Raw genomic sequence first — 11,307 nt, forward strand, 5'->3', positions numbered from 1 at the left:
TCAAATGCAAGGACAAGCAAGACATTAGTCCCCTAACAACCATTCAGAATGCGGCACCCATCAATGTTAGTGACTTCCACATTTCCTCCGACACAAAGCTTTGTGCTGTGGTAGCATACAATAGCGCAAGAGGCAGCATTGCTTATGTAGATCAGACACGGATATTGTAGCATCTCATGTACAAGCAGCACATGGGGGTTTTAGAGGGAAAGTGCGCAAAAATACACACTTGTGTCCCAATTGCAACAATCAGGCTGTGCTTTGGCGACCATCTGAAAACATATTGCAAAGGACACACACAATCTGCATTAGTGGACACTCGAATACCTTTATTACTGTATTTATGGCGCAGGTTTTTTGACACCAACCTGGTATGTGTCTGTGTGTTCATTATTTTCTCTTCACAAACATGTGCCCAGAGTATGTGAGCATGTGCATGCATATATGTACATTTAAAATGCACAACTCAAAAAATTTCTTGGGCCTACTGATTTGCAAACATTTTCCACATGACTAAAACAGAACAGACAGCAAAAATCCCAGTTTAAAATTTCTATGGCAATTAGATGGACAAATATCAAACCATTTTAGAAGGATATGTAGATAAGTACTGGACTCGGCTCATCCATCCATCCTCTTCCGCTTATCCAAAATCGGGTCGCAGGGGCAGCAGCTTGAGCAGAGATGCCCAGACTTCCCTTTCCCTGGCCACTACTTCTAGCCCTTCTGGGAGAATCCCAAGGCGTTCCCAGAACAGGAGACAGTCTCTTCAGCGTGTCCTGGGTCTTCCCCAGGGCCACCTCCCAGTTAGACTTGCCCAAACACCTCACCAGGGAGGCGTCCAGGAGGCATCCTGATCAGATGCCTGAGCCACCTCACCTGACTCCTTTCGATGCGGAGGAGCAACAGCTCTACTCTAAGCCCCTCCCAGATGACTGAGCTTTTCACCCTCTCTTTAAGGGAAAGCCCAGACACCCTGCAGAGGAAACTCATTTTAGCTGCTTGTATTCGCAATCTCGTTCTTTCGGTCACTACCCATAGCTCATGATCATAGGTGAGGGTAGGGACATAGATCCACTGGTAAATTGAGAGCTTTGCCTTACAGCTCAGCTCCTTTTTCACCACGACAGACCGATGCAGAGCTCGCATCACTGCAGACACCGCACCGATCCGCCTGTCGATCTCACACTCCATTCTTCCCTCATTCGTGAACAAGATCCCGAGATACTTGAACTCCTCCACTTGGTGAAGGATCTCACTCCCAACCCTGAGAGGGCACTCCACCCTTTTCCGGCTGAGGACCACGATCTCGGATTTGGAGGTACCGATTCCTATCCCAGCTGTTTCACACTCAGCTGCGAACCGATCCAGAAAGAGCTGAAGATCACGGTCTGATGAAGTAAACAGGACATCATCATCTGCAAAAAGAAGTGACCCAATCCTGAGTCCACCAAACCAGACCCCCTCAATGCCCTAGCTGTGCCTAGAAATTCTGTCCATAAAAGTTAGGAACAGAATCAGTGACAAAGGGCAGCCCTGGCGGAGTCCAACTCACACTGGAAACATGTTCGACTTACTGCCGGCAATGCAGACCAAGCTCTGACACCGGTTGTACAGGGACCGAACAGCCCTTAGCAGGGGGTCCGGTACCCCATACTCTGAGTACCCCTCACGAGTGACACAGGCGTTCTCTCACCCGGATGCGGGTCACTGGGACCCCCCTCTGGAGCCAAGCCTGGAGGTGGGGCTCGATGGCGAGCGCCTGGTGGCCAGGCCTGCACCTATGTGGCTCGGCCAGGCACAGCACAAAGAGGCAACGTGGGTCCCCCTTCCCATGGGCTCACCACCTATGGGAGGGGCCAAAAAGGTCAGGTGCAGTGCGAGTTGGGTGGTGGCCGAAGGCGGGGACCTGGACGGTCCAATCCTCAGCTACGGAAGCTAGATCTTGGGATGTGGAATGTCACCTCACTGAAGGGGGAAGGAGCCTGAGCTAGTGCGCAAGGATGAGAGGTTCCGGCTAGATATAGTCGGGCTCACCTCGACACACAGCTTGGATTCTGGAACCAATCTCCTTGAGAGGGGCTGGACTCTACCACTCTGGAGTTGCCCTTGGTGAGAGGCAATGAGCGGGTGTGGGCATACTTATTCCCCCTAGTTGGAGCCAGCTCATTGGGGTTTACCCCGGTGGACGAGAGGGTAGCCTCCCTCTTCTGCCTTTAGGTGAGGGGACGGGTCCTAACTGTTTGGGCGTATGCGCCGAACAGCACTTTGGAGTACCTACCTTTTTTGGAGTGCTTTTTTGGGCGCTAGAGGGCATACCTCCTGGGGACTCCCTTGTACTGCTGGGAGACTTCAATGCTCACGTGGGCAATGACGGTGAGACCTGGAAGGGCATGATTGGGAGGAATGGCCCCCTCGATCTGAATGTGATGCGATGTTTTGTTATTGGACTTCTTTGCTCGTCACTGATTGTCCATAATGAACACCATGTTCAAGCATAGGGGTGTTCATATGGCACCAGGACACCCTAGGCCTCAGTTTAATGATTGACATGTGGTTGTGTCGTCGGACTTGCAGCCACATGTCTTTGACACTCAGGTGAAGAGGGGGCGGAGCTGTCAACTGATCACCACCTGGTGGCGTGTAGGCTTCGATGGTGGGGGAGGATGCCGGTCAGGCCTAGTAGGCCCAAACGTGTTGCGAGGGTCTGCTGGTAACGTCTGGAGTCCCCCGTCAGAAGTAGCTTCAACTCACACCTCCGGCAGAACTTCGACTACGTCCTGAGGGAAGTGGGGGACATCGAGTCTGAATGGGCCACGTTCTGTGCCTCGATTGTTGAGGCGGCTGACTGGAGCTATGCCCGTAAGGTGGTCGGTGCCGGTTGTGGTGGCAATCCCCGAACCCATTGGTGGATACCAGCGGTGAGAGATGTCGTCAAGCTGAAGGAGTCCTACAGGACCCTTTTGTCCTGTGGGACACTGGAGGCAGCTAATAGGTACCGGCAGGCCAAGCGGAATGCGGCTTAGGTGGTTGCAGAGGCAAAAACTCTGTGTGGGAGGAGTTTGGGGAGGCCATGGAGAATAACTTTTGGACAGATTCGATGAGATTCTGGTCCACCATCCGGTGTCCTCAGGAGGGGGAAGCAGTGCAGTGTTGACACTGTATATGGTGGGGATGGTGTGCTACGGACCTCAACTCAGGACTTCATGAGTCGGTGGGGGAAGTACTTCAAAAACCTCCTCAGTCCCACTAACATGCCTTCCAATGAAGAAGTAGAGCCTGGGGACTCGGAGGTGGGCTTCCGCCATCTCTGGGACTGAGGTCACGGAGGTGGTCAAAAAAACTGCTTGTTCGCAGGGCCTCAGGGGTGGATGAGATACTCCCGGGGTTCCTCAAGGCTCTGGATGTTGTAGGACTGTCCTGGCGGAAACGCCTCTGCAACATTGCATGGACATCGGGGACAGTGCCTCTGGATTGGCAGACCGGGGTGGTGGGTCCCCCTCTAAGTAGGGGGACCGGAGGGTGTGTTCCAACTACAGAGGGATCACACTCCTCAGCCTCCCTGGAAAAGTCTATTCGGGGGACCGTCAGAGAGTCGAACCTCAGATTCAGGAGGAACAGTGTGGTTTTTGTCCTGGTCGCAGAACAGTGGACCAGCTCTACACCCTTAGCAGGGTCCTGGAGGGTTCATGGGAGTTTGCCCTACCAGTCTACATGTGTTTTCTGGACTTGAAAAAGGCATTCAACCGTGTCCCTTAGGGAATCCATCCATACATAGAGAAAAAGTTATATAAAAAAAAAAGTTACCAATTGGTGTACATAGGTTTCCACAGATGCACACCTCCACATACACAGCTAAAGCAAATGTGATATTTTGAACATGACAGAATCACAATTTAACTCCAATGAATGTTTGACCACAATCACCAAACTATTTACATGCAAGTAATAAACATTCCTAGCTACAAAATGTGCAAGCGTGTTCTATTTTCCCCCCAAACATTCATTTAAGACAATATAAAATTCTGTGCTGGAAAAAAAAAAAAAAAAGTACAATCTTTTATAATAAATAAAGGCAATTACCATGCCAGGTGAACTGAGCAAGTCTCGCAGCTCATCCAGGTGCATTGACAGTTCCTTGTTTTTAACTTCAGCAAACTCCAATTTTTCTTTCAGCTCTTACAGGAAAGGAAAAAAAAAAAAAAAGATTAAAAAAAACTTAGATTTTCTGCTTCCTTTCCCAGTTGCCATTATGAACCACTGAACAGCCCCACTATTGGTGGTTATGTTATTTTCTCAATATGGGGACTTTTTTCATTTAAGCCAGCCAAGCATGGAAAGTGACAACCATGAAATCCAAATCTGGCAAATAACACACACACTCTACAAGACTGCCTCTTAAAAATGGTGTATGCAAAATATGGGAGGTGTGACACAACATACAAACAAGTTTATTAATAATGAAAGCTGAACATCTCATGAAATCTCACTTCTGGGTCATCTCCCAATTAAGTAGCACTTAGCGAATCAGAAACAACCCGTTTCAGTGAACCATTTGCCCCAACATGTACATGTAGGTCACAGAAAGGAAACTGTATAATATATTCTTTGCTTTGCACTATTGATAATACTTTTTTTTTTTTTATATAAATATGAATAGCTCTCCATTTTATACACTCTTGTACCAGAGATAGTATAGATGTGGGTGGAATTTGTTTTGGCTAGGTGAAACACATTAAAGGAATATGTTAAGTCATCCATTTATCCATTATCCAACCCGCTATATCCCATCTACAGGGTCACGAGGGTCTGCTGGAGCCAATCCCAGCCAGCACAGGGTGCAAGGCAGAAAAAATGTTTGGAAAATTTTCACTGAAGTAAACCAAATGATATTCAATCACTTTGGTAGGAAAACCTTACTGTCCATCAATATCACTCATAAAAATTACAAGCAACACTGCTAAGTTAGCTGGATTTGGCACAAATAAGTGCATTTAGGATGATGATTCATTTAAAATAAATTCTCTATGACCCTGGATTGTTCACAACTGTGGCTATGGTATTTTCCATGCAAGGCAAACATTTAAATATACTGGGCATACACAAAGCTCTTCAATAACCTAATTTTATTCTCTTATGAGAGCAGTTTGCATTTGATGCTTTTGTTTTGCTGGAGTAAACTGAAATACTCATGCTTAAGGATCCTAAATTGTGAGAAAAAAGGCTTTTGGTCTCAACTTGAATGCCTCTGAAAATCTTTTTTTTTTTTTTTTTAAGTAGGTAAAAAAAGTACATTTTTCTGGTCCATGTATACCCTTCCCATTTTTGTGAACTCCTCTGTCAACAACCAGTAGTGTATGTACCCAACACCCCTTCATAAGATACTAATGCCACGTTTATATTTTACATAAAAGTAAAGAAACCAGGGCTGATCTTGGATACAGTAAAGCAACAATTTACTTTAAAGTATACAAGTCATCTCAAGGGTGTGTGTGATTGTATACACTCCAATTGTATTAAAATAAAGTTGTTACATTTTTGGGCTGGAGGCTTTATGCAAAAGGACAAAATCTCATTGTTCATATCTAAATTGTATAATTTGGTAACTGGCAGATTAAAATGACTTGTATAGTTTCAGAGTCAGCAGTAGAAACTGAACTAGCCAAAACATGACCTCCACTTAAGATGTAGCAAAAGCTTTGATAAAAATTAAGCTTTACAAAATCAGCAAAATACAGCAATTGCAGGTAGTAACATCAAACGTGGTGGTTTCCACTTTAAATTTCTGCCTTTAAACAGTCCGCTCTCAACTTTTAAGGGGGGGGGGGATGTCTGTTCATGCTGTCAGGTGCTTTCAAACAGACTGTCAAATCCAAATTCTCGTTTCTAATTTTAAAATTTAACTCACATTTGCCATTTTTAACACTAGCGTAACATTTGTAACACTTAGTTTACTAAAGAACCTGTGATGGTTTAACATTTAAAATAGAATAAAAACACAATAAACTTTTTAAACAGATAAATTACACTGCTACTGCTGCCTTACAAATCCTGTATTACCCCATCGTCGACCCAGAACTGGATTAAGAGAAGTTTGACAACATTTTTACAAATACAAAGAGTTTCTGCCAACAACCGAGTACGATCTCAGAGTTTGGTTAAAGACTATCACAGTTTGAGCAATTAACAAGGTTACCAACACTTTCAAGGCCAGGAGTCGAGACGCAGGTCTTCTACATTTTAATAAACACTCACCCCGAATTTGTTGTTCGTAACGTTCCTCTCGCTGCACGTCTAAAGCGTTACATTCAGTTGCATAACCAGCATCATCATTGGGAGTCCGTATAGATCCATCATCAACCTGAAAATAAAAATAAAATGGCTAAAGTCGTTCCTTTAAATAATCCCATTTATTAAAACACGCTAAATAGCACGATGGCTGCTATTTTTGCCTGTCTGTAAGACATCCGAGATAGGCAAAATAGCCGGCAGTGCGTTAGTTGGGGAAGAGTGTAAACACTGGTACTAAGGGTTATTACTTGTACTTTGGATGGCGTTCACCTCGGTGAATACAAGACATAAAACGGCTGTGCTTCGCCAAAGCCATCTGCAGATAACGCAACGAAACACAGAGACGTCGTTCGGCACCTTCAAATGGGCAGAAACGAACACAACGGTGGGCTGCTATTAAGGGGCCTTAAATCATGTTACGTTTTTGTTCAGAAGACCATCCTAACTCAAGCTCGGAGCAACCATGAATGAAGGCTACAACTAATCACCCAGACGTTAAACGTTCTATGAATAAAATAAAGGAGTTTAGCGAGGCGGCCCTTACCAGGCTGCTGTCTCCACACCTCGGTTTTCTTTCGGCGCGCTGCTGAGTTTTTTCGGTGATTTCATCCTGAGCATCTGCACAAATATAAAGACGGATAAAACCATGCAGTTTAGAAGCACAATACTAAACTCTCGTGACAATACGTACCTTTCTTTTTGCGATCTTGACAGCAAAGTAAAAAATGCCACACGCCTCCCGACATTATTAAACAACCAAATTTCGTGGGCCGAGACACGCAGGAAGTTAAAAAAACTCGCGACCCTGGCGCCTAATTATCCAATTAATTATTATAATTTTAGCTGAAAGACTAGGGTCACGGTGTCGTGTCAAAGAAGTGAGTTTAGCGCCAGTTTATCATCAAGTTAAAAAGTAGAAAAAGAAACATCCTAAACTATTTGAAAAAAAGGTAGAGAACAGTTTATTTTCAGAATATCGTATAGTGCAAAATCGTGTCTTTAATCAGACATGTAAATGCACTGTGACAAAATAGGTCATAGGTAAGCGCTTTTATATTTAACTATTCTTTATAATAAATTAGCCTATAGTTTCTGAAATAATTCTAAAGACATGGAATGCTAACTAGTATTGATAATTATGACTAGATGCTCTTACGCTTTTTTTCTCTTTTGTTATGAAAGATGGAGTTGATTTCAACAGTCTCTAGCAGAAACTCATGAGAAAATGGAGAGGATATGAACCTTCATTTTTCGTTTGAAAAATAGTTTGTGATTGCATTGACTTTTGTAGCACTGCATTATAAAATGATTCATTCTTATTGCTTTCTGCAGTACCGGTTTTACATGTTCCAATTACTTTGATCTGTGCACTTTCCACCCTTTTGGAAATCGTACAAAACAATCTGAAATGTTCCTGAAAAGAGGTGGTGGCGCAGTGGTAGCGCTGCTGCCTCGCAGTAAGGAGACCTGGGTTCGCTTCCCGTGTCTGCATGGGTTTCCTCTGGTGCTCCGGTTTCCTCCCACAGTCCTAAGGCGATCCCAAATTGTCCCAAGGGTGTGCAGTGTGTGTGTGCCCTGCCCTGCCCTGCCCGGGGATTTGTTCCTGCCTTGCACCCCGTGTTGGCCTGGGTTGGTCACAGCACCAGCAAACCCTCGTGACCATAGACATAGAATTACTAGATGCCGCATGACCAGCAGCATGGAACGTTAACGTCGCGAGTATTGCGAGTCGCACTACTGTGGAGTGAAGTAAGGGATAAAGATGCCTCTCGCATACGCTCCAAATCGGCAGATCCCGGGGGATTACATTTCATAGGTAAGGCTGAACAATTGCTTTGGTTATATTTGGTCATTAGAAAATCCCATTTTTTAATCTTAACTTTAGCTACGCCAGGCTAAGCTAGCAAAGCTATGCATTTATGTGCTCAAGTTTTCCTCCAAACAACGTTTTGGCTAAACATATTTAGTCACTAACTAGATTGTTTTTAGCTGTTAACATTTATCAAATAATGAAGGTTTTCCAAAGAAATCCACCTCAAGAAGCAGTGGGAGGTATAGCCCTTAGACAGGATTTTAAGAAAGCTGTCCTGTGATGTGTGCCGTGCTAGTTTGGTAACAGATGATGTTCCGGGATCATATGATCAAAGCTACCTCTTGTTCACATTAAAAAACAAAGGAGGTTTGAGGATTCCTTCTGAGGGTACAGTCAAGGTGGTCAAAGTAGCTGAGCGTGTTATCTGACAGACGACATTAGGGCAAGCTGTCAGTATATCTTTGATCAATTAGTTTGTTCGGGCTGAGATTGGTTCAGATGATGTGTTTTTTCTCAAGGAGCACATTGAGGAAACACAGTTCGAAACTGACAACCATCATTTTATGCTCATGTCTTTAGTTCTGTCTGTCTTCCGCAAACTAAGGCTGCACCATATTGCCAGACCGAATACTCTCAGATTACAGGATCTGAGTGAGCGAGAGGGAGTGTAAGTCTGGAGATCAGTGAGGTAGGGGGGAGCAAGACTGTGGAGAGCTTGAAATGTTAAGGGTGGTATTTTGTATTGTATTCAGTAGTGAACAGGGAGCCAGTGAAGTTGAGAGAATCTAGGTGTGATATGTTCAGTGGATTTAGAACAGGTTATTATCCTGGCAGCAGTATTTTGAAGAAGTTGTAAGCGATGGATACGTTTTTGTAGGATGCCAGATAGAATAGCATTACAGTAATCTATACGTCAGGTGACTAGGGCATTAACCAATACTTCAGTGCTGTGTTGGGTAAGAACAGGACGAAGGATTTGATTATCATTATTTCTTTCAATCAGGTTCGTATTTGAAGGATGTGTTGTGTTCAGGTTGTATTCCGTGTTTGTAAACCGTTGTAAAGATAACAGGTTTCATTCATCGAAGTGTTCACTACCCAGATTGGTACTCGTGAATCTAAGATGTTTAACAGGCATTCCCGGTATTAAGTTGTGGATTTGCCTGCAAATATTTAGCGGCAGCTTGTCTATGAACTTAATTTAAACTTAAGCTTTACACCTTGCTTTCCTATTGATATGTCTACAAAGGCTTGTTCAGATTCAGAGGGTTGTTCCTTTCTTACTGCATAAATAAACAGCTCGTCTTTATCTGAGACATCACACACTGCATGCACGGGTTTACCTTTCCCAGTCCTACAAACTTTAGCGAAGTGGTTCAATTTACCACATTTTTTACACTGTCTTCCTTTAGCTGGACATTGACTTTTTCCACTGTGTTCTTTGTTTCCGCAGAATGCACGTGCACTTATGAATATGCTTGTATGCGTCACACGCTTCATATTCTTTTGCTGCCTTCTCAATTGTGTAATGCGTTTTTTGTTCAGCGCTCTTTGAAGCTCTTGCTTTCTGTGTGTGTACTGCGTTCACAGTCAGTTCACGTGAGCCGCTCAGAGTATATGCATCGAAGGTTCTTAGCTGTGCTTGTGCTATCTCGTGCAATCTTGTGATGTCCACGGCTTTATTTAATGTTAGCTAAGACCCGGCACTTAAAAGTTTCTCTCGCACTTTCGCTGAATTTGTGCCAAACACTAGTCTATCTCTGACAATCTCATCTTCGTTTGCATAAGCACAGTCCTTCACCCGCGAATATTTAGCGGCAGTGTGTCTATTGGATTGCTGCTGACAGACGGCCTTATATGGGTAGGCACTCAATTACGTGGGAGGCGTGACGATGAGGGATGCAACTCTGCCTCACACGGTGAACGAGCTGCAGGCTATGGCCATATACTGTATATGTACGTAAGTAGATTCCAGTTCTGACCGTTGCGCATAGAATTTCGAAATGAAACCTGCCTAACTTTTGTAAGTAAGCTGTAAGGAATGAGCCTGCCAAATTTCAGCCTTCTACCTATACGGGAAGTTGGAGAATTAGTGATGAGTCAGTAAGTGAGTCAGTCAGTGGGGGCTTTGCCTTTTATTAGTATACTAGCAAAATACCCAAGCGCTTCGCAGCGGCGAAGTACTGCCTTAAAATTTTTATTAAGAAGAAAATTAAACCTTTTTAAACCGAGGGAAAATATACCAATAATTATTTTTTACGGATCTGTTTGTATACTCTTTGTGATTTCCGGTTGTAATATGACCAAGCTGTGCGCTGAGCTTACTCTTGAGCATGCAACGTACAGTTGGCCATGTGAACAGTAATCTTGTTTCAAATCTCACAGCTTGGATTGCTGCTGTCATAATCGGTTTGAGTTTCATGGTTTGTTTCAATTACGACAGTATTTGTAGGACTTGTGTTGAAGAGACATTCGGCATCTGTCAAGCGTTGTAAGTATACAACCGGTTTCATTGATAACTTCACATCCAGCTTTTGAGAGTTTAAACATTCATAAACATCAAAGTGTCCACTACTGAAATCGTCACCTGTGAATCTAAGATGTTTAAGAGGCATAGGCAGTTGTCGAAAGGTGTAAAATATTTGGCCATTTCGGTACACTTGAAAGCGACAACCGAACAATTCAGCGGCAGCCATCAACTCACATGCAGATCCATAGGTGAAGGGCTTAAGCATTTCACTCTTATAGTGCTCCTGTGTAGTATAATTATCTCCTGTACCATCATCAGTCAACACCTTGAACCTGTCCCAGTCATTCAATACATAAGACACAATGTTCCTCCGGATATCAAGAGTGAGCTTGACATGGCAATGCAATATGTAACAAAGAGAATGGAAAAGGTAGGTGCCATCTCCGGGCATGGAAACCACTCGGTAAGTGACAGTTGTTTGATCGATGGTGATCACCTCGATAGACATGTTAATGGGGGTACGGCTGGAATGATAAAGGAAATGGGTACCTGAACAATGTAAAGTAAGTCTAAAATACCTACACAATAACTATAATCGTAATAAATGAACAATAAGAAAATTAAATAAAAAGGCTGTAGTTATCAGCAGGGAGACATGAATCCTGTGGCGAAGCAAGGAAGGGAATGTAGAGACTGGAGCGACAGACGGTCTTATATAGGCAGGCAGCCAACA

The 11,307-nt window shown here is 43.9% G+C and overlaps 1 protein-coding gene across 2 annotated transcripts in view; it reads right to left on the reverse strand.

Annotated features, from left to right (window-relative positions):
- The window catches only part of LOC120539483, a 33,645-nt gene extending 26,578 nt beyond the window's left edge, over nucleotides 1–7,067 (reverse strand). For both annotated transcript variants that reach the window (XM_039769585.1, XM_039769584.1), the window contains exons 1-4: nucleotides 6,983–7,067; nucleotides 6,836–6,909; nucleotides 6,256–6,361; nucleotides 4,084–4,178 (exon numbers count right to left, since the gene is read on the reverse strand). In XM_039769585.1, coding sequence (XP_039625519.1) covers nucleotides 4,084–4,178; nucleotides 6,256–6,361; nucleotides 6,836–6,909; nucleotides 6,983–7,037 — 330 coding nt within the window. In that variant the 5' untranslated portion in view covers nucleotides 7,038–7,067. The remainder of the gene's footprint in view (nucleotides 1–4,083; nucleotides 4,179–6,255; nucleotides 6,362–6,835; nucleotides 6,910–6,982) is intronic.
- Between the last annotated feature and the right edge of the window lie 4,240 nt (nucleotides 7,068–11,307).

Source organism: Polypterus senegalus, chromosome 11, assembly GCF_016835505.1.
Source record: "Polypterus senegalus isolate Bchr_013 chromosome 11, ASM1683550v1, whole genome shotgun sequence".
Lineage (NCBI taxonomy): Eukaryota > Metazoa > Chordata > Cladistia > Polypteriformes > Polypteridae > Polypterus > Polypterus senegalus.